This window comes from Plecotus auritus (assembly GCF_963455305.1).
Source record: "Plecotus auritus genome assembly, chromosome: 10".
NCBI lineage: Eukaryota > Metazoa > Chordata > Mammalia > Chiroptera > Vespertilionidae > Plecotus > Plecotus auritus.
In genome coordinates, this window is record NC_137785.1 from 48,363,258 (window position 1) to 48,385,895 (window position 22,638).

General features: G+C 48.0%; 2 protein-coding genes across 8 annotated transcripts in view; one reads left to right on the forward strand and one right to left on the reverse strand.

Moving 5' to 3' along the window:
- Window positions 1–1,234: 1,234 nt before the first annotated feature.
- Window positions 1,235–3,543, forward strand: B3GNT9 (UDP-GlcNAc:betaGal beta-1,3-N-acetylglucosaminyltransferase 9). The gene is made up of 2 exons (XM_080645704.1): window positions 1,235–1,372; window positions 1,673–3,543. Exon 2 carries the CDS (start codon window positions 1,699–1,701, stop codon window positions 2,905–2,907), a length of 1,209 nt encoding a protein of 402 aa, XP_080501830.1. The 5' UTR covers window positions 1,235–1,372; window positions 1,673–1,698; the 3' UTR covers window positions 2,908–3,543.
- Window positions 3,512–22,638, reverse strand: part of PHAF1 (phagophore assembly factor 1) — a 31,086-nt gene continuing 11,959 nt past the window's right edge. For 4 of the 7 annotated variants that reach the window (XM_080645692.1, XM_080645694.1, XM_080645693.1 and 1 more), the window contains exons 5-17: window positions 19,168–19,211; window positions 17,754–17,833; window positions 17,385–17,479; window positions 16,873–16,970; window positions 16,679–16,791; window positions 13,608–13,741; window positions 13,142–13,225; window positions 7,599–7,681; window positions 7,085–7,128; window positions 6,520–6,563; window positions 6,311–6,369; window positions 5,680–5,752; window positions 3,512–5,012 (exon numbers count right to left, since the gene is read on the reverse strand). In XM_080645692.1, the coding sequence (XP_080501818.1) occupies window positions 4,926–5,012; window positions 5,680–5,752; window positions 6,311–6,369; window positions 6,520–6,563; window positions 7,085–7,128; window positions 7,599–7,681; window positions 13,142–13,225; window positions 13,608–13,741; window positions 16,679–16,791; window positions 16,873–16,970; window positions 17,385–17,479; window positions 17,754–17,833; window positions 19,168–19,211 (1,038 nt within the window). In that variant the 3' untranslated portion in view covers window positions 3,512–4,925. The remainder of the gene's footprint in view (window positions 5,013–5,679; window positions 5,753–6,310; window positions 6,370–6,519; window positions 6,564–7,084; window positions 7,129–7,598; window positions 7,682–13,141; window positions 13,226–13,607; window positions 13,742–16,678; window positions 16,792–16,872; window positions 16,971–17,384; window positions 17,480–17,753; window positions 17,834–19,167; window positions 19,212–22,638) is intronic. The other 3 variants (XM_080645696.1, XM_080645697.1, XM_080645698.1) reach the window with 1 other exon arrangement.

Genomic DNA, 22,638 nt, shown 5'->3' on the forward strand with positions numbered 1-22,638 from the left:
TGTATTAAAGGGTCGCAGCATTAGAAAGGTTGAGAACCACTGCTTTAAAGGGTTTCAGGAATGAAGGCTGGGTAGCTGGTGAGGATGGAGAGAGAGAAGCCCAGGCTGGGACAGTAGTAGCAGAGATGGAGGGAAGGGACGAACACAGAGTTGTTGTGGACAAAGGATAACAGGCCTGGTAACAGTGGATAAGGAGTGAGGTGAGAGAGGACCCCAGAGTTTCTGCTTTGCAGTTGGAGGCTGCAGATCAGTCAAGGAAAAGGCTCCTGGATGGGAGGTATTTCTAGGACATGGTGGGTACAGCCTGAAGCCAGATCACAGGGGGTTGGGAGGTGAGGCGGTGGAAGAAACAGAATAGCAGACACCTGAGAGGTCTGTGAACAGGAAAGTGAGGCTCAGGAGGGAGGGTTTGCTTTTGAAGGGAGAACATTGGTGGTAAGTTGTCAGGAGCAGGCATAGCCATTGGAAGGAGGATGGCGCTGGGTATTGGTGCTGGTTTCCATAGCCTGTCGTCAAACTCTGGAGCAGGGTGGGTTGGTGTGGGGAGAACTCTCTACTCCAGGCTCCTCTGAGACTGAGTTCCAGGAAGAGGGAGCTGGCAGCAGAGCTAGGCAAGGACTGGGTCCTCAATCTCCACAGTACCTCTCTGCCCACCTGGGCCCCAGATCAAACCCTTTGCTCACTGGCCTACTTCAGGAATTCCCCAACCTGGCCCGCACTGGCCCAGGCTTGGTTATTTCTACCTGGAGGTTATGTTGGCCTGGGGCATTAGGGACCTGGGGACTCAGAAATGCCTCTGAAGAGACAGACTTAAGTGCTCACCTGTGAAATTAATGGGTGAAAAAAAAACCACACAGGGTTGGCCTGTGTTTTTAATAAATTAATTTCACAGGTGAGCACTTAAGTCTGTCTCTTCAGAGGCAGTGTGTTCCGAGGATGGATGGGGAGAGAGGCAAAGGAGGACAGAGGAAAGAGTCCTGGACTGAATGCCAAAAGACCCGAGGCTGCTTTTTCCTGCCCCCGCCCCCTGAAAAGCAGATTTGGGGAGCTTGTATCCAGACCAGCACCCACCTCTCCGGGAATTCTCAGAAAGAGTTGCCTGTTAGGATCCCTCTCTGAGATTAGTCCCCACTCGGAGATAGCACTCCCTGAGTCGCCTGGGTGGAGCTGAACTCCAGCTGTCCGCGCGCACAGCTGGAGGGTCACGTGGTAGCAGCCCCAGCTCCCCCTTCCTGCCAACGCTGCAGCTGGCCCTGGCGGGTCCATGGCCGCCCTTGGGACCCTGCGCTGATCCCCGGAGGCCCCGGCGTCCGGGGCCCTGCCGCTCCCAAGGGCCAAGCGTGTGAGTGTCCGGATCACAAGGACCGACGTGGTGAGTAGAGAGGAGTGAAAGGGATTTGGCCTCAGCGCAGGGAAGGCGTGTGGGGTTGGGGCTGAGGCTCTGTTTCTCCCTGCCCGGCCATGGAGCACCGTCCAGGGCTGAAGTTGAGGGGTGGGAGTTGGCTGCTTGTAAGACTCCTTGCCCTTTCAGGGGTGGGGTGCATGAGGGGAGTAACGGAGCCCAGAGGAGGGCGATGAACCGTCGGTAGTTGGGGAACCTCGGCGGGTGGCCTCCCGCCCCCCGCCCCCCGGGGAGGGCAGGGCCCAGAACCCTGACAGAGTTTCTCCGCAGGGGGCGCGGGCGCCGGCCACGCGGACATGAGGCGGAGGCTGCGCCTACGTGGGGACGCATTGCTCACGCTGATTCTGGGCGCCGCCCTCAGCCTCCTGCTCTATGCGCAGCGCGATGGCAGAGCTCCCACGACTAGAGCGCCACGAGCGCAAGGGAGGGCAGCGCGGGGGCCCACCCCCCGGCTCCGTGTATTCCAGGCACCGGACTCGGGCACAGCCCTGCAGGTCTATGAAGAGGATACGCCGGAGCCGCCCACGCCCACGGGACCCTTTGACTTTCGCCGATACCTGCGTGCCAAGGACCAGCGACACTTCCCCCTGCTCATTAACCAGCCGCACAAGTGCCGAGGCGATGGCGCACCCGGCTCAGGACCCGACCTACTCATCGCCGTCAAGTCAGTGGCGGCCGACTTTGAGCGGCGACAAGCTGTGCGCCAGACGTGGGGGGCTGAGGGTCGCGTGCAAGGGGCGCTCGTGCGCCGCGTGTTCTTGCTGGGCGTGCCCAAGGGCGCAGGCTCAGACCCAACTGAAGTGAAGGGGGCAGGCTTGCAAGCGCGCTGGCGCGCCCTACTGCGTGCTGAGAGCCGCACCTACACAGACATCCTGCTTTGGGCCTTCGACGACACTTTCTTCAACCTAACGCTCAAGGAGATCCACTTTCTGGCCTGGGCCTCAGCCTACTGCCCCAACGTACGCTTCGTTTTTAAGGGCGACGCTGACGTGTTCATGCACGTAGGAAACCTGCTGGAGTTCCTGGCGGCTCGGGACCCTACGCAGGACCTGCTTGTGGGTGATGTGATCGTACAGGCACGGCCAATCCGGGCACGAGCCAGCAAGTACTACATTCCGGAGGCAGTGTATGGCCTGCCGGCCTACCCGGCATACGCTGGCGGAGGCGGCTTCGTGCTTTCGGGGGCCACGCTGCGCCGCCTGGCCGGCGCCTGCGCCGAGGTTGAGCTCTTCCCTATAGACGATGTCTTTCTGGGGATGTGTCTGCAGCGTCTTCGGCTCACACCTGAGCCTCATCCTGCTTTCCGCACCTTTGGCATACCCCAACCTTCAGCTGCGCCACACCTGCGCACCTTTGACCCCTGCTTTTACCGTGAGCTAGTTGTAGTGCATGGACTATCGGCCGCTGACATCTGGCTAATGTGGCACCTACTGCATGGTTCGCCTGGGCCGGCCTGTGCGCATCAGCGGCCAGTAGCTGCTGGCCCCTTCCAGTGGGGCCCGTAGTAAGCTATCACAGGCCCAAGCTCCCCTCATTCAGATCCCCCTACTTCGGAGCTGATCTGGAACCACCTAATGACAAACCTTTGAGGGGTAAGGGGGGTGGGATGTGTGTGTGTGCGCGGGGAAGTGGCAGGGGCTCATGGACTCTGACCACACAACTTGGTTTGAAACCCTGAGGATGATGTACACAGTCCTTTCTCATAGCTAGATCCCACAAGGAGGTGTGGGGATCTGACTTCAGCCTTCATGGAACTGGCAGACATTCTGTTAAAACTCAATCTGAAAGTAGGCATTTTGCTTCCAATCTGTCCCTCCAAATTGTATTTTGAGGCTTGTCAAGGTCTTTAGATCTCCTTTTGAGGAGACACCCCCTTCCTGGGCCCTGGTTTGGTTGCAACAGCAGGGATTGAGGCACACAGGGACAACTAAGTCTTTCCCCACCTCCAACTACCCTGGGCACAAGAACCTATACCCACACAACTAGGGCAATCTCCTGAAGGCTGTATTGCCCCTTCAGAGGAGCCAAGGAACCTCTTCTAAGATGAGTCCACTATACATTTTCCCACATTCTAAAAAAAGAAAAAGCCAATGATCCCACACTTATTTTAGTACAAACATCCCAGCAACAGCACGTGGTGAGCCATTGCTGAGGGCATAGGTCTTTATTGGAGAGGTGTGGGCAGGACATGAGGAAGGTTCCCCCATTCCAGGAGGATGAGATCAGTCCTGGCTGACCCAATAGTGGGGATATGTGGAGTGGGGGTGGGGGTGGTGTCTCTGGCCAGGCTACAGTCCAAATGGGAAGACACCAGTCAGTCACAAAGTCATGAGAACGCCACACAAGCCTGGATGTAGGCCCAGGAATCATATAGGAACCTGGGGCAGGTCCCCTGCACATTCATCGTTAAACTATACAGGATGAGGCTGTACATGAGTTAATTACAAAAGTCATATTTACAAAAATCTGTACACACATTTGAAAAACTCACAAAATTGTCATCTATGTATCACAAGTTGCTAGACCAAAATATTAAAAATGGGATAAAATTATACATTTCTCTTCTCATTTCTTTTCAAAAGGTTAATATTTTTAAAGCACATATGCTACTTTCCTTAGCAAGACCCATGAAGAGGCTGAACAGCTCAGCCCTCCTTGAGTCCCCAGAAGCCTTGAGCCATGAATGGGCCCAGCCAGGGGACACTGCCCAGGATTGGGGCAGGGGAGCCAGCCCACAGTGCAGAACAGAATGCTGAAACACAACAAAGGAGGAAGATGTCTTTGGCTAAAACTTTGGCATTAAATAAAAGAGGCAAAAGGATGGAAACATGCAGCCCTGCCAGCCAGGTTGGGGCATAGCGGGGCAGAGGCAACGTGGAAGGCTGGCTCCAAGAAGGATGGGAACCAGGCCTGGGCACGTACCTGGATGGGAGAAAGCTGTGTTTCAACCAGTTGGGTGTGCCTACTGGGCCTGGCAGGGATCGTGTGCAAGAAAGGAACAAGGAAGGGCAGGTGGGCCACCGTGGCAACAGCCAGCTCATCAAGTAACTAAAGTGGATGTAGTGCAAAAGTTGCAACCAAGTCCTATGGATGTGCTACCTGCTTGCCTTAAGGGTCATGTGGCAATGTTGGGCCAAATGCAGGGCCTTGTCCTCGTCCTGGGTGCCTGCGTTCTCAGCCACAGAGTCCCAAGTTTTCCAATATGTGTGGGACAGAGACAGAACCCTGCCTCCATAAGTGTTAGCCAAAAGCTCCTGGGTTCAGGTATCAAGGCTCAGAGTTTGTGCTTCTCTTTGCAGTCTGTGTCCCCTGTTGGCACCAGCAGGCTGAGGACGGACAGAAGAATATCTGGGTCTCTCATCTCATGGCAGAGCACCCAGCCTGAGCCTCATCTCAGAACATCGCAACAGCCCTTCAACACTGGCAAGGTGTCCAAGAAAACCCACAGGTGGCACATGAAGACCCGCTGAGGAGGATGTGACACACAGTTCCACGGGGGAGAGGGGCATGGGTGGTGATGTCCCTAGGGGAGCTCTGCTGTTTTCAGATGGGCACCAGGTCTGGGGGGGCCATACAGGGTCACCGAGGCAATGTGGTTATTCTGCATAACCTGATGTGAGAAGAGGACAGCAAGTCAAGGGGACGGAGCAGAGCAAGCAATCAGACCCACAAAAACCACCAGTGGGATTAGCACTGGGGCTGAGATGGCAGAGAAAGGACCCAAAGAAGGCCCTGTACATGGGCATGGAGGTTGTGTGTACAACACAACTGCACAGGACTGGGCCAATCCCTCAACATCCCTTATCTCATGCTAGGCATCATTTCTGCCCTAGTGTCTGCCTGTGCCTCATGGGATACATAAACTCCACCACACCTATTTGTCCAGTTCTTCTGGAACTCTTCAGGGGCCTGCTGAAGGTTATGACATCCACAAGAGAAAACAGGGCAGCCCATTCTTCTCCCAAGCCAATGGGGCCTCTATAGCCACTTGAGCCTCACTTGCCCTGTGGTTCCTTTCCCAGATGTACTGGTTTTAGGTATTGGGGTTCCCGTTACCTCTCATCTTACTGGATCCAGAGCACTGTTTTAGCTTACCTGACCCTGAATTTCTCTAACATCATTTCTGAACCCTCACTGTTAAACTGGAGAGGCTAAGTTCTCAGCAGAGTTGTTGGGGAAGGATTATCCTGGCCAGCAGGGCCGTTAGGCCCTCCCCGATCTCTCTCCATGACTTGCCTCTCCCTGCCAGAACACCAGCCCCAGTCCCCAGGGCTTACCTCAAAGATCATCCGCTGAAGACCAAAGCAGAATGTGGAGCCAAATGGATTGGTGTTGTTTGGGGAGGAGGACCTGAGGCCGGGGAAGCCAGAATTAGAGGGGCAGGCCAAGGCCATGCCAGCAGTCCCTTTTGGGAGTAGGGGCTATTGGCAAATGGTCTATAAGTCCCAGACAGGCCCTTGGGGTCTTAAGAGGTAGCAATAGGCCTCACTCAGCCTAACATGGCACAGAAAGTTACTATGGAAATGAACTGGGTTGTGAAGTCAGGAGGCAGAGAGCCTCAGGAAGCGTGACAACCAGGTACTGGGTTGGGCTGTGGACTACGGCTAGTAGCAGCTTTGATGGAAATAATAAGATCCTAGGGCAGTTGGTCATGACTGCCTCCCTTTCTGAATAACTAGGGGTGAAAAGGCTCTCATATCTGGAGGTAGGTGGAAGAGGGGAGAAGCTATTCCCATTAGGCAACCTCTCTGGTACAGGCAAACATGCAAAAGTAGGCCTTGTATTAATGCACAGAGTTGGGGAAGGAAGTATGCACATGTCTATGACTTATTTCTAAGCAATATCCTCTGCTAGGCTTCCCTAGGCCTTCTGACAGGGTGGCCAGAGATAGTAACCTCGCACACTCACCTGTGAAGGACAACAGGCTTCTCCACAGGGTGACCCAGGAGCTCCTGGATGTTGTCCCACTGCAAGAGGGATGGAGGCGGCAGGGGGTTAGCAGGGCCTGACCACACCTGTGACCAATGACAGGCCCAGAGAACATGGGCCCCCGACTGCTAGCATGTTCATGACCACCTCATTTTCAGGCTGCATCAGGTGGGAAAATAGGAGCTCACCTTGCTATAGGTTGTGCATGTTTCTGTCTGACCATCTGCATTTTCTGAAAAGAGAATAATACAGAGTGGTTGGCAGCTGGACCAGCCGACCCGTGACCTAGCCCTAGGCAGAATCCAGATCTGGCCACCCTTTGCACTGGGGTTGGAGTATGGAGGGAGGAGAGACAGACTGTTTTATTCCTGAATGGAAGAAAATAGAGGGTTGAAGGGAGGTCAGTCAGGTGTGAACTACACCAACCAGCAGTGGACAACAAGCACAAGGCTGGGTTGGGAGCACCTGGATGATCATTGTAGCTAGGAAACTCTCCCTTCCAGAGACCAGCACTCCAGTTACAGGAAAAGACCTGGAAGGCCTCCACGAGACTATAGACTGTAGCCTCCCCTACCACTCCCCCCATACAGAGAGCTTAGCCCAGAGGAGTTGAGGCTATGGGCAGGATCAGGTGGGCCAAGACTACATTAACCCACCTGTTACCATCCTCTCTACTTGGATCACTTGTCCCTTCTCATCGTGAGTGACTGACCCCAAAAGCCTTTTCTTATCCCGAGGACACTCACTACTCACCTTTCTTTATGGCTATTGGGATCTTGAACTCACAACGATGATAACTAAGAGAGAAAAGGAAAATGGGTAAAGGCTGGGCCCCCTGGGAGGCCTAACCCCCCCCCCCCCCACACACACATCTTAACCTTGCACTCCAGGAAAAACAGAACCAAGCACAACTATCCTAAGCCCGGCACTGGGCCTAACTCGGAATTCACTGGGGGAGGCCAGCTTTAGGAATTAGAGTTCAACAGAAAAGGGTATAGCTCTGGGGTCTGAAGACTACCACCTTGGATAAGACACCAAGCTTTCTGAATTTATTTCTCTATTTGTAAACTGGGTACAGATGGAGAGATGTAAGGTATTGGACACTATACCAGGAACAGAATGAACACTCATATAATGTTCACTTCCCTTAAACCAGCAAGAATTCAGGTGTAGATAAATTAGTAAACTCTAAAGCCATAAGCTCTCTTTCCTGGGGATTTTTAGTCCAAAGCCCACTGCTCAGAGGGGCAGGTACAGGTATACTCACATATTGAAATTATAATGCCCAGGGTAATTGGTGTGAAGGACAAACTTCTTCACTTTGTGAGTGTTCGCGTCAAAGAGGATGTCCTGGGATAGAAAACAAGGATGCCTAAGTCAGGAGAGTTATTGAGGCAGGGCAGCAGCCTTTCCCAGGGCATGTCCAACTCAGAGACATCTATTCCACAGTGAGGATGCCTGCAGGCAAGAGCTTTCTCCCCAGCAACAATCAAGGGGACAGATGAGGCCAAGCAGCCTTAACTAGACATTTTCAGTGAGGGGGGCACCCAACTGTCTATAGGCCTCCCTATTCCAAATCTTGTGCCAGCAGTCCTGGCCAGCACAGGTGGCTGCAGTGCAGCTCCCACTGCTTGGGAACTCAAATACATCAGATCTTTCCTGTCAAGCACCAGGATAAAAAAATCTGAGCATAGATTCTGACTTAAAGGCTACTGAGAAGGTTCAGGGGCCATCTAATTCAAGGGGCTCAAGGCACCTGGTTATTCTGAATGTCATGACCTGCCAGAGACGTTCTGGTTTCCATTAGGCCCTTTCTGTGGGTGTCAGCAACCCCTGAAACCAAAGTTTCAGCCTCTTGCCAGGATTCAGACTTAGATTTGATGCTATTGAATACTTCCTCCTATCCATCACATCTTTCCCAGCTTCACACCCTGCCAGCTGCTCAGGCCTGTAACCCCAAGGTTACCCCTGTGTCCACCCCTCCATCAATAGCTACACCAAGGAGAAACCAAGATGGCGGCATAGGTAAACACCTAAACTGCTGCCTTGCACAACAATTTCAAAACTACAACTAAAAGACAAAACGGACATCATCCAGAACCACAGGAAAGCTGGCTGAGTGGAAATTCTGCAACTAGAAGAAAAGAGAAACGCACACTGAGACTCAGAGGAGCTGCAGGAGGCAGAGATACCGAGGCGCGCACGCGGAGAACACTGGCAACTGAGTGCGTGGCTGGCTTTCTCAAGCGGGAGGGAGACAAAAGCTCCCGACTGTGCTGAACTCCAGTTCTGGGCGAGACTCTGGGAACCCAGACTCATACGGGGTGAAACTGGACTGTCAGGAAAGAGAAAAGCACACTGAGACTCAGAGGAACTGCGGAAGGCAGAGGTCTGGAGGCGCGCACACGCGCACGTGCAGAGAGGGCAGGCAACTGAATACACGGCTGGCTTTCTCAAGCAGGAGGGAAACAAAAGCTCCCGACTGCACTGAACTCCAGTTCCAGGCAAGACTCTGGGGACTCAGACTCATTCGGGGAGAAACTGGACTGTCTGGCAGCGGGCAGAACTCAAGGGCGGCTTTCTCTCAGAGGGGCTTGCAGCGATTAACATGGGACACTGAGACACAGGGGCCTATTAGGGCAGGGCTGACGGGAAACCAATGCTGTCTGCTCTGCCCTGAGACTCCGCCCCATCCAAGCTGAGCACAGAGGCTTTTGCAAGTCTAGTCTCATAAGGGTGTCTCCAGCACATAAGTTCTCCCAGCATAGACACAGCTGATCCTCACAGCCAACTGGCCTGGAGGTCAATTCCTCCCAGTGATATCAACAATCAAGGCTTAACTACAACAAGACTGTGCACACAGCCCACAAAGGGGTGCACCAAGAGTGTCCACCTCAGGTAACTGGGGAGGCTGAGCCACTGGGCCCTATAGGACACCTAGCACACAAAGACACTCTATCAACTCAGGGAAGCAACCAAAATGCAGAGACAAAGAAACAGGTCACAAATGAAAGAAATGGAGGAAAGCAAATGACTGGATATAGAGTTCAAAACCACGGTTATAAGGTTTTTCAAGAATTTTCTAAAAAAGGCCGATAAATTTAGCGAGACCCTCGAGGAAATGAAAAAGGACCAACTAGAAATTAAGCATACACTGACTGAAATAAAAAATATTATATAGCCGAAACCGGTTTGGCTCAGTGGATAGAGCGTCGGCCTGCGGACTGAAAGGTCCCGGGTTCGATTCCGGTCGGGGGCATGTACCTTGGTTGCGGGCGCATCCCAGTGGGAGGTGTGCAGGAGGCAGCTGATCGATGTTTCTAGCTCTCTATCCCTCTCCCTTCCTCTCTGTGAAATATCAATAAAATATATTAAAAAATATATATATTATATAGAGGAGGTTCCAAGATGGCGGTGTAGGTAAACACCTAAACTGCTGCCTCGCACAACAATTTCAAAACTACAACTAAAAGACAAAACGTCTATCACCCAGAACCACGGGAAAGCTGGCTGAAGTAAAGAGAAAAAAGAGCATTGAGACATGCACAAGTGCTGAAAAGCTGAGGTACGGAAGCGCGAATCGGGCTGGCGGTGGGCAACTGGGAGCGCTGCTTTTTTCAACCCAAAGCGAGACAAGCTCCCGATTACTCCGAACTCCAGTTTCTGGGGAGACGAGGGGGACCCAAACTCCTACGGGGAGAAGCTGGACTGTCTGCCATCGGGTCGGAAAGTGAGGGTGGCTTGCTTGCAGGGCTGCGCGCAGGAATAATTTTTACTGCAGTGGGGTGCGGGATGCGGGAACGCGGTCGGAGACGCAGAGCCGGCCTACTGGCAGCCATCGCTGTTTGCCACGCCCTAGCCTAGTGACGCCCTGAGACCCTGCCCCGCACAAGCTACAAACCCACCCAAGCTCCAAGCAGCGGCTTTAGCATATGAATGACCTGCCCTATCGCAGCTTAACCTAGCAAACTTGCAGCCCGGGTCAGACAGCTCCAAAACCTCCAAACCCCAAGCAAAGAGGAGAAAACTGTAGTTCTTACTGTAGCGCCTGCTGGGTAGCCTCAGACAGTAGCTGACCTGCACCCCATTGGAGATCCAGAAGCCAGTGTACCTAGTGGTCAGTGTGAGACACCAGATTTCAACTCCTCACATCCATAAGTGACACATTCAAGAGGCAGACTCACTGAGCACCAAAGCCCCACTGAAACAAGTCCTACACCATAAGCATGTCTCCAGCGCAGCAGTTCTTCCATTATAGACACAGCGGGTCCTCACAGCCAATTGGCCTGGAGGTCAATTCCTCCCAGTGTACCAACAGCAATCAAGGCTTAACTACACCAAGACTTTGCACTCAGCCCACAAAGGGGTGTGCCAAGAGCGTCCACCTCAGGTTATTGGGGAGGCTGAGCTACTGGCCCCTATAGGTCACCTACCACACAAAGCCACTCCATCAACACAGGGAAGCAGCAAAATGCGGAGACAAAGAAACATGTCACAAATGAAAGAAATGGAGGAAAGCAAACTACTGGACGACATAGAGTTCAGAACCACATTTATAAGGTTACTCAAGAATCTTCTAAAAACCGCTGAGGAACTTAGTGAGACCTTTAAGGATTTTAATGAGAATGCCAAAAAAATGGAAAAGGACCAGTCAGAAATTAAGCATACACTGTCTAAAATAAAGAATATACAGAAACTCAACTGTAGATCAACGTACCCCAAGAATCAAACCAAAGATCTGAAACATGAGGAAACAAAAAACACCCAACCAGAAAAACAAAAAGTAATCCAAAAATATGAAGCTAGTGTAAGGAGCCTCTGGGACAACTTTAAGCGTACCAACATCCGAATTTTTGGGGTGCCAGAAGAAGAGAGAGAGCAAAATATTGAAAACCTATTAGAAGAAATAATGACAGAAAACTTTCCCTACCTGGTGAAAGAAATAGACTTACAAGTTCAGGAAGCGCACAGAACCCCAAACAAAAGGAATCCAAAGAGGACCACACTAAGACACATCATAATTAAAATGCCAAGAGCAAAAGAAAGAGAGAATATTAAAAGCAGCAAGAGAAAAACAGTTACCTACAAAGGAGCACCCATACGACTGTCAGCGGATTTCTCAACAGAAACTATGCAGGCCAGACGGGAGTGGCAAGAAATATTCAAAGTGATGAATAGCAAGAACCTACAACCAAGACTACTCTACACAGCAAAGTTATCATTCAGAATGGAAGGTCAGATAAAGAGCTTCACAGATAAGAAAAAGCTAAAGGAGTTCATCACCACCAAACCAGTATTATATGAAATGCTGAAAGGTATTCTTTAAGAAGAGGAAGAAGAAAAAGGTAAAGATAAAAATTATGAACAACAAATACATATCTATCAACAAGTGAATCTAAAAATCAAGTGAATAAAAAAAATCTGATGAACAGAATAAACTGGTGAATATAATAGAATCAGGGGCATAGAAAGGGAGTGGACTGACAATTCTCGGAGGAAAGGGGTGTGGGGGGTGCGGGAAGAGACTGGACAAAAATCATACTCCTATGGATAAGGACAGTGGGGGGGGGAGGGTAAGGGCAAAGGGTGGGGTGGGAACCAGGTGGAGGGGAGCTATGAGGGAAAAAAGAGGAACAATTGTAATAATCTGAACAATAAAGATTTATTAAATTTAAATAAAATGAGCAGAGGACCTGAACAGACACTTTAATCCAGTTTTTAAAATACATATAGTACCTTCACCCTCAACTCTAATTTTTCCAATACCTTTCAAAAATTAAAAAAAAAAAAAAAAATAGCTACACCAAGTCCTATGAGGCCAATACATTTGCTCCATCTTCCCTGTTACCTGTCATCACTGGCTTTAGAACTCAAAAAAAGTTCAGCTTGTAACAGTGCCCTGCCCTCCTGGCACCATCCTAGCCCCAACAGTTGATGATCCCATTGCTCTCCCATGACTCCTGGCTCCTGTTTGGTCTTTCCCACATAGGCAAACCCAATCTCTCCTTTCTCCTTCTCTGGAATCTACCCTTTCTTTGCTGCCTAGAGCAGGGGTCCTCAAACTACAGCCCGCGGGCCACATGCGGCCCGCCGAGAACATTTATCCGGACCGCCAGGTGCCACTGCCTTAGCAGCCGACTCATCCTGGGCCCGCAGTGCGCATAGGAATTTGTTCATAGTTTTTTTAAAAAACTATAGTCCGGCCCTCTGAGGGACAGTGAACTGGCCCCGTTTAAAAAGTTTGAGGACCCCTGCCCTAGAGAGCTCAGAGGTTAGAAGACCCAAGGTCCAGGTTAGCCCTGACTTCTGAGATGTATCCTGCTGGTGCAGTGTTTACACAATCATTTTTTACACACAAAATCCATCTACCAGCTGGACTGTCAGCACTGATGGTGACCATCAGCACCCGAGGTCCAGAGCATAGGGCTACAATGCCTCTGGGATGATCCTTAAATACATAAACACACTCCCACTGTTTTTGAGACTTTTTAATCTTCTAGTTTTGTGACTCCAGAAGAGGTTCCTATGCTCTACAAAAGGGCAGTTCCCAAAACATCTTAACCTGAATGATTCCCAGACTCCACCTGTGGAGCATGCTTCTATCAGAGAAGACATACCAGGGAACTCAGTGTCTCAGCAATCTTGGTGGCAGGAAAGTCTGACATATGTGACAATAGTGGGCAAAGCCAGCTGGGGCTAGGTTCCCTGCTGCTAGGCACAGTTTCAGCTGTATATGTATACACAGGTGTGCCAAGGTACACTGCCCATGCCTGCAGAAATTAAACACTTCTCTAAGGAATCATAACTTACCACTCCAAGAGTGAAGTAGTTAAAAAAGTAGTCATTGCACTTGGATGGAACTTGTTTATGGGGGGAAGGAGAATGAATTTTCATCTGTTGGAGAAAAAATAATGAATTAAAATCCATCCCCTTAATACAGACCTTGGATTAAATGATTCTATAAATTGTGTTTTTTTTTTCTCTGACATTAAGCTGTTGGGTAGGCAAGAGTCTAGGAGTCCCAGCTGCTGGTGCCAACCAACCCAGCCAGCTGTGGTTGACTATAAACTGGGCCCTGGTTTCCAAGGAAAGGCAGCATAATCTGACCAACAAGTGTCAGAAAAGAGCTTTCAATTTACTTCTCCATCTGCTTTAACAGAACAGGTTCTATGAGAAAATAGCAAAAAGTTTATATTTACTCAATATTAAGTTAATGATTTAAAAACATTAAGAGACCACTATTCCACTATTCACTTTATAAACACATTTCCCTTACCTTATCTTCTGATTTATAGAAGACTTTGTGTGGAGAACCAAGCATGCTAAGAACATCTTGGCAAGAATCACCAAAATACACTGAACGTTCAAATACCCGCATCTTGGCATCTGCTAACAGGCCAGGTCCACAACCTGCAGAGAACAAGGGAGAGGTATAGTCAGTTCCAGGGTAGGGCCTGAGACCCTGTAGCCCAGGGCCCTGGGGGCTCCAGAGAGGCCACTGATTGCACACTGCATTATCAGGTCTTCTGAGAGGCAAAACTGCATGCAAGCAGGTTACCAGGGCTTGAGATACTACTAGAGATCACTACCTTATCTAAATAATGCCAGAGACTCATTCAATTCCACAAAAATGACATGAAGCTCTGGAAACACCATTCACTCACTCACCAAGTATTTACTATTGACCATTAAAGGCTAGGGCAGTGGTTGGCGAACTGCGGCTCTCAAGCCACATGTGGCTCTTTGGCCCCTTGAGTGTGGCTCTTCCACAAAATACCACGTGCAGGTGCGCACGTACAGTGCGATTGAAACTTCGTGGCCCATGCACAGAAGTCGGTTTTCACTCTCAAAAGAAAATTCAATCGTTGTACTGTTGATATTTGGCTCTGTTGACTAATGAGTTTGCCGACCACTGGGCTAGGGGATACTTTGCTAGATATTGAGGAAACAATGGTGAGCAAAACAGGTGCCCACATGGAGAGTTTATGGCGTGATAAAGATCCCAATCAGGTCAGCACACAACTGAGGGACAATAAATAGCTGCATAGGTGCTATGAAGTATGTAATAAAGTACTATTATTTCTTGCCACTTTGCAGGTCCTGACAAGATAAAGGGTACTTAATGCTAGGCGGTACTTCTCATTGGTAACACCCAACGAGAGATTGGGCCTAAAGATCACTCTATAAAAGCCAAGAGTGAAGCACACATTAACTCACTCCCTAATTCCACAAACACCTGACACACACTAGTACTCCAAGAGAAAACCAGGAAAGTGGGAAAATGAAAAAAATCTTGATTTGTCAAAAGTTTCTTCTCTGGGAAGAATATTTAACTCTAACTTTGTCTAATACAGATTTCAGAAAAGGCTCCAATTAAGCACACACATAGTTGGGGAATAGCAATAGATACACCATTAGTAAAATTTTCCCCATTTTGTGGATGGGAAGACAAAGTATTTTGGGTAAGAAAAAAAAGACCAAGAGTCTGAGGAGGACTGCAATTCCTGGTACCATAATAATCACCAACATCACCTTACTCTGCATGGAGTTTTAGAGTTGACAAAACTCTTCATGGATAACAATCCTTCTGTTACATACAGAAGACTTGAGGGATCCCAAATATGAAATACTAGGTGCTGAGTTCTCCAATTAACCTGAGTCTTTATTCACAGCATATATACACTGAATAGCAAAATAAAACTTCGTTTAGGCAAATCTGGAACCCACTAAAAATGCTGTCAGGCTGGACTGTCTGCCCAAAGTCTCCAGGTACCAGATTCTTGTGATGCCCAGATGGGGCTAGAGGGAAGGCACCCTTGACAGGTAAGTTTTCTTTTTCTGCCTGAAACCTACCCAGGTGAAATTACCTTTAGTTTTAGGAGCTTTTCAGTTTCTGATTCCAAAGTAAATCTTTCTATAAATTATTGCGGGGACCAAAACAGTTCAACTGATTTTCCCTGTTAAAAGTATCACTGTAGGCCCTGGCTGGGTAGCTCAGTTGGTTAGTGTTGTCCCCATCATATGCCAAGAATCAACCAGAGAATGCATGAATAAGTGAAACAACAAATTGATATCTCTCTCTCTCTCTCTAAAACAAACAAACAGGCAACAACAAAAAGAAGCATCACTGTAGCCATAAGGAAACAGATGGGAGAAATAGGTCCGTTGAGACAAGCTACCCTCCCACTTGCCAAAGAAAACTTTCAATGAGTACTGGATTGGACAATAACTCAAGCCCTGAGATGTGACTGCTAGGGGTATGTTGTACAGGGTGGCAGTCAGAATTAACTGAGACACCCCCCACTTCCAACAGGCTCCTCCTACTGTCACCTGGGATAACTGCACTACCCTTGACTATCCTGCTTTTTCAAGCAGCAATCCTCTGGAGAAGACAGACCCTAAATCATTCAACTATGCTGCCGCATCACAATTCTTTCAACTCTGTCAAAAGCTATAGCTCAGGTGCAACATTCCTTTAAGTAGCTGTTATTCTGCCTTGGCTAGAAAATCACATTTTAAGAAATTTCTAACCTGGAGGTTGTGAATGCCTAATTTGTTCAAGGCAGTAGATCAGTTTACGTACGAGATTTTTTTTAAATCTTTATTGTTGAAAGTATTACATATGTCCCCGTCCCCCCCTTAACTTCTTCTAGCCTGCCTTCACCCTGCTACATACAAGATTCTTAACAGTTAAGAACCAATGCCCAGAGACTGATGCAAGACTCCAATTTATGAACAAATACTACCTAGACTAGGAGTTCTGTGAAGGTACAATCTCTATGTTGGCTTCCAGGCCATCTTTATGGAGGCAAGCTCCACACTAGAGATCCCTGTCCAACTAAGCCCCATCCAAGGTCCAATGTACCTGAGACTGGCCTGGCATGAGAAACCACAAAATGAGGCATGGATCCTAGAGAGACCAACTACTGAAGGCAGCAACTCTTTTTGTTGTTGTTCAAAGCCAGCAAAATCTCAGCAGGGTGTGGCCAAACCACAATTCAACAAGTCCCTCCTGCCAGCCTACTCTAAGAACTGGGCTTAAAGGGTGGAGAACAGACAGCACTGGAGCTCACAACATTCATCTCCAATAAACAGCTTGGGAACCAATGCAAAACTATATATGCTGACAGAAGGCTTATGTTCATGCTGAGGAAAGCAGTGCTACTGTTATTTAAGATACACTAATGGTAAGACTATCTCTTGTCCCTTCACAAATTCAAATGAAAGCTTTAATCATAAGCATCTACATCATTTGTCTTCTACCAACTATCCCTAAGCACATGGGATTTTAGACTGTCTCAACATGGACACAAGAGGGAATCCACCACCCCAAAGCCAGTAACTGACCTGCAGCAAGTAGGCGAAGTCGTAAACCTGAGGGTCCAGTTCCATCTCGAAGAACGTCTACACTCTCAGCATACACATTGCCCAGGAAACAGCTCAGGGGCATCACGGGAGCCCTGGGGGCAGGCACAGAATAAGCACAGGCTTTGCCTTACCTACCAGGCTTTAGCATGAAGCTTGTGCTCCCTGACACATACTTGGTATCCTGAAGGCTGTTTCCACTGTAGATGTACATTCGTTTCACAGTTGCTCCATGGGGTATCTGGAGAGAAGCTAGACCATGGGCAAAATTGGGCTGCAAACACAGAACAAACGTTTTACTAAGGGCACACTGCAGGCCATGTGACTCAGGCTCTGGCATTTCCCCAGCACTCATGGTCTTCATGAACTGGCCAGATAAAAGTAGCACATACTAGTTAAATCTAGCTCTAGGTCAATAAACTCACCCCAACCATGCAAGTTCATCTTTAATTTTACTTTGTTTTTCCTCTCTTTCTTTCATCAGTGAGGAAATGCAGGAATGCCCCCTTTAATAAAATCTAAGCCTTAGGAAAAGCTATCATTTCATAATCCTAAGGATGAATGAAACATTTTGCTAAAGCAATAGATAACTAGAGGATACCTATCTTGTCTGCCTGAAGGGCACTGTCTGCTGACCTGTATCACCCGGGGACTGGGCAACAACTACTCAGGGAAAGGAAGGGCTAACCTCGTACTTGGGAGCTTCTGTCCACGAGTCTAACTGGAAGGAGAAAGACAGTCCTCTGAAGTTGAGGTGGAAGAGCTGCTCAGCAGAGTTGTATACTGCAGGAATGAGAAGGAAATGGCATGGTTGAAGTTGCAAACACAAACCAGACTGGCAGGAAGTAATGACTGGCAACTCTTCCTTGTGTCTCATTTCTGAACTGACCTACTAGGCTGAAAACAAGGGGGAGGAGCTTTCCTCTACACTCAAGTACCAACCCCCATATACTATAGGAACTCGGCTTCAGGAGGTTGTGGTGAGGATGGTACCACTTGCCTGATTTATCACTATGGGCTGCCAGAGAACCAGAGGAATCAAATGGACTTGGCTTACCTCCAGGATGGGTTGCACCGAAAGACTGGTCAATCTGCTCAATGGTGGGAGCTATGGCCTGAGAGTTAAAATGTACTCCACTGAAAAACAAAGGTATTTTTTAATACCAGGCTTCCCTGGTTGGGCTCACAGATCACTGGAGATGGTGGCTAGAAGAGTTATTCTTTTTTTTTTTTTAGAAGAGTTATTCTTAAAACATAGGTGGGTGAGTCTACAATTACATCAAAATAAAAGTTTAATTAAAGAACTTTAAAATAAGAGACAATTAAAGAGGTCAGGACAAGTCAATTCTCCTGAGGCTTATATACAGAATTGGTCCTCTAGGGCCTCCCAAGTCATCTGTTCAGAAGGAAATAAATCCAGTCTCAGCTCCAGGTATCCAAACTTAAAGAGTGGCCTCAGTTTATACAGTGTTAATGTGTTTTCCCAGGATGCCTACTAGTAGTTGACTTGAAAAAGGAACTTTCTTAAAAAGGGATGAACATCTTAAAAGAAGGGTGTAGCCAAGCAAGGCAGCTAATTTTCTAAAAGGCAGATTAATTGGGTGACTCGGCAGATGGGTGGGGGAGGGATGGATTCCCTCCTGGGAGATGGGCTTGGGAGTACAGGGGGCATAGGATTTCAGATGATGAGCATAAAGATAAGGCATTTATGACTTTCAGGAGAATGCTTAAAGGTTAAGAAAAATTTTTGGAAAATTAGTATCATTATAGAACACCTCTTTGTTAACCAGGCACTGTGCTATATGCTTTATTTTCTAGTATTATCTCATGCAATCTTCCTAATCCAGCAGCCACATTATTGGTTTCATTTCTTTGATGAGGAAACAAGCTCAAAGAGGTCAAGTGACTTGCCCAAGGTAACAGAGATTAATAAAATGATGAAGCTATAACTCAAGCCCAGGAGAGCCAGACCTTGGAAGCTTACTGAACAGAGCACTCTAGATGCTAGAATACCGTCTTGCCATAATGGGGGCCAAATATTTGTGCACCATACAGATATCATCCTATAACGCAGATTTTGGCCCCCAAATAGTGGCCCCTTGGACATTTTCTTTAGCATAGGTTTTGGAGTCAGACCTATCTGTACTGTCCCAATTCTACTGCTCATGAAAGCATAAAGAGGTGCCAAAAAGACAACGTGCAGAGGACAGCTGTGACCCAAGAAACAGTTATAATCACCTCTGAGCTGAGGTCCTGCTTTAATTTGACATATATTCACAGCATGTTCTTAGTAAGGTTTCCTTTTCTCCTGGAAACCAAGTAGACTTGAAAGCTGTCTGAGGAAATCATGGCACCAGGCTCTAATCCCGGAACTGCTGTGGATGGCATTCCTTTACTAAAGTAATGAGTATAGTACATAAAGCCCACTTGTACCAAGCCTATGACATATACCAGCAAGGGAGAAAACTCACCAATATTTTAACTTTACTTTAGTCAAGTCATATACTTCAATCACCTAAAAAAAAAAAATTTTAAGAGTTGTTAATGCTCTGGGAGCTACCTGTTGAAGAAGATTAAGAAGACATTTACAGAATAGCAAAGAAAAAATAATCTATCACTAGCTGAAATTCTCTGGAAGCACTGCACAGTATTTTTAGTTCTCATTGTTAAATTTGGAGGAAAAACCCATACCACACACAGCATAACCTCTCCTTCCCCCTCTTCCAGTGGATTGAACAGATGTTTGTGGATGCTCTGGGTCAAGGTTCTTGTACCTCATCTACTGTCGTATCATAGAGAAGACTGCACATACCATCCCTACAGGACAGTGAAACGCTCCACAGAAACAAATCGATGGGTTTGTAACCTCAGAGCCCTGGCCAGTGTAAGTCAGTTGGTTGAGTGTCACCCATGCACTGAAAGGTTGCTGGTTCAATTCCCAGTCAGGGCACATACCCTCCCTTCCTTTCTCTCTAAAAAAATTAATAAAAACATATTTTTCTTAAAAAAGGTTGTATCCTTGGATATGGAGCCTCCTTCCTTCTATTCCATACTTTGCTGCATATAAAAACCCAAATCAAGTCAATTTCAAAGATAGCTTCAAAATACTGTGTTTACAGAACAAAAAGATGGAGGGGGAGGTCTATCCTGCTAGAAAACAAATCACAATACATTAGCTTAGGACAACTGTGACAATATTCAGATATATCCTTAATGAAGGGCATCTGGCTAAACCTGGAGAACCTCAGAACCCTGGTGAATGAAGCTCAAAGGAAATGTCCAGAATTCAGGGCAGAGACAAAGGAAAAGTTATTGAACACACAGCCACTATTGGTACCAAGTAGTAAGCACTATGAAGTCCTCTATGACAATGATGTCTAGGGCTTAGCAGCCAGCAGAACCATCCACCATTCTCCAGCTGGGAGGTCTTGGGCCTCGTTTTACTTTTTAAAATATATTTTTACTTATTTCAGAGAGGAAGGGAGAGGGAGAGAGAGAGAGATAGAAACATCAATGATGAGAGAGAATCATTGATTGGCTGCCTCCTGCACGCCCCACAATGGGGACTGAGCCAGCAACCTGGGCATGTGCTCTGACCGGGAATTGAACCGTGACCTCCTGGTTCATAAGTTGACACTCAGCCACTGAGCCAGCCAGCCGGACATTGGGCCTCATTTTAGAGGCCCAAACAGAGCTGGTTCAATGTCTGTTTGCCCTGACAATCTGGGTTTGACTCTGGGAGGGACATGAGGTATAGGAGCATCTGGCTTTGTTACAGAAACTGAGACATAATAGGCCAGTGGTCGGCAAACTCATTAGTCAACAGAGCCAAATATCAACAGTACAATGATTGAAATGTCTTTTGAGAGCCAAATTTTTTAAACTTAAACTTCTTCTAACGCCACTTCTTCAAAATAGACTCGCCCAGGCCGTGGTATTTTGTGGAAGAGCCACACTCAAGGGGCCAAAGAGCCGCGGTTTGCCAACCACTGTAATAGGCAATTCACTTTTGGCTAGACCTTGTCTGTAACTTCAGAGATCACAACACAGAATTTACAACTTAGACAGACATCTCTTAACTATAATGTGGCTATTTTGATCCTACCTGCTTCTAAGGATCACTTCCTCTACTGGCCATCACAGCACTTCAATCAACCCTTTCCTACACTACTTGTGTATGCTGTCCACTGGTCCCACTAAGTTAAGTCCCCTAAGGTCTGGCTTATTAGTGTGCAAAGGGGAAGTACTCAACATATCAGGTGAGTGGGCCTGCTATGAAGCTAGCTAAGGGCAACATGTAGCTCAAAAGCATGAAAAGAGATGCCAATAGAGGTCATGCAAGGAAGAGAAGGGAAATAGCTATGATTCATAAGACACCTAGTGTCCCCTTCAGGAAGCGTGGCAATGGCAGTCTATCTTGCCAAATTGGTATGCCATTTGACCGAGGCCAGGGCCCTATGTTATATAGTAGAGCCCTGATTATATAGTAGAGGCAGGCACTCTGCCTCTGATTACAACAGCTGGCAACCTCATCTCAAGGGCTTCCCACCACTTACTATGGGAGTGAGCCTCCAGAATGTTCCTCCTATGTCACTGTCATCCACCTGCTGCACTCAGACCAACACTTGGAGGTGATTCAACCCTGCCTGCCCAGTGAACCAGAGTTAATGACAGGGGGGCACTTGTGGCAAGGAACCCCGAGTGCTGACCATCTGGGAGTCCTTCATGTCACCAGGAGACTCTACCAGCAGATTTTAGTCTATGGAGCTTGCTGGGCCATAGGAACAAGCAGCTGAGGAAGTCTAAAGTCCATGATTTTCTAGCCTCTGGCTGGAAAAGTCCTTGATATCACCAGAGAGAAAAGGAGGCATGCCAGCAGCCAAAATAGGAAAGGAAAAGACAGGTGGCTGTAAAGGTTGTGACTTGGTGAAGCCTCATTCCACAGAGCTCACTCATAGGCAGCAAGTGAGACAGGGAAACTGCAGAAGACAGCATGAGGGAGAGGTGGATTCTAAAGCCCTCGGATGGAAGGGCAGGCAGATGGGTCAGATCAGACCTGATGCCAAGCAAGGGCACCTGACTGACTGCTTCCTCAGTTTCCAGAGGCTCAGGCAGGTCCCTAGCCCCTCCTTCTTCATAATGACCACAGGGAGGCAGAAGACTTTACCTCCTTACCCATCTAATGTATTCCCATTCTCACATTCTGCATAATGTACTTACACTGTTTTCTTCAGCTTTTATCACTTTTATTTCCCATACCCAACAACAGAGCTTAAGCCACTGGTAATATAGGGTTAAAAACTTGGTCAGGCAAGTCACTATCCTCTCCTCAGCTGTCTGACTGGTAAACAGTACCTCACAGGTTTATTAGGATTAAATTAGGAAATGCATGGGAAGCACTCAGCCCTGAACCTAGTATGTACCAAGTGCTCCCCAAAAATGTATACACACTTTTAACAGCTTAAAATGAAATGTATTTAGCCGAAACCGGTTTGGCTCAGTGGATAGAGCGTCGGCTTGCGGACTGAAGGGTCCCGGGTTCGATTCCGGTCAAGAGCATGTACCTTGGTTGCGGGCACATCCCCATTGGGAGGTGTGCAGGAGGCAGCTGATCGATGTTTCTCTCTCATCAATGTTTCTAGCTCTCTATCCCTCTCCCTTCCTCTCTGTAAAAAATCAATAAAATATATTTAAAAAAATGAAATGTATTTAATTTTTTATTTTTAAAATATATTTTACTGATTTTTTACAGAGAGGAAGGGAGAGGGATAGAGAGTTAGAAACATCGATCAGCTGCCTCCTGCACACCCCCTACTGAGGATGTGCCGCAACCAAGGTACATGCCCTTGACTGGGATCGAACCTGGGACCCTTCAGTCCGCAGGCCGACGCTCTATCTGAGCCAAACTGGTTAGGGCTGAAATGTATTTTAATGAACACACT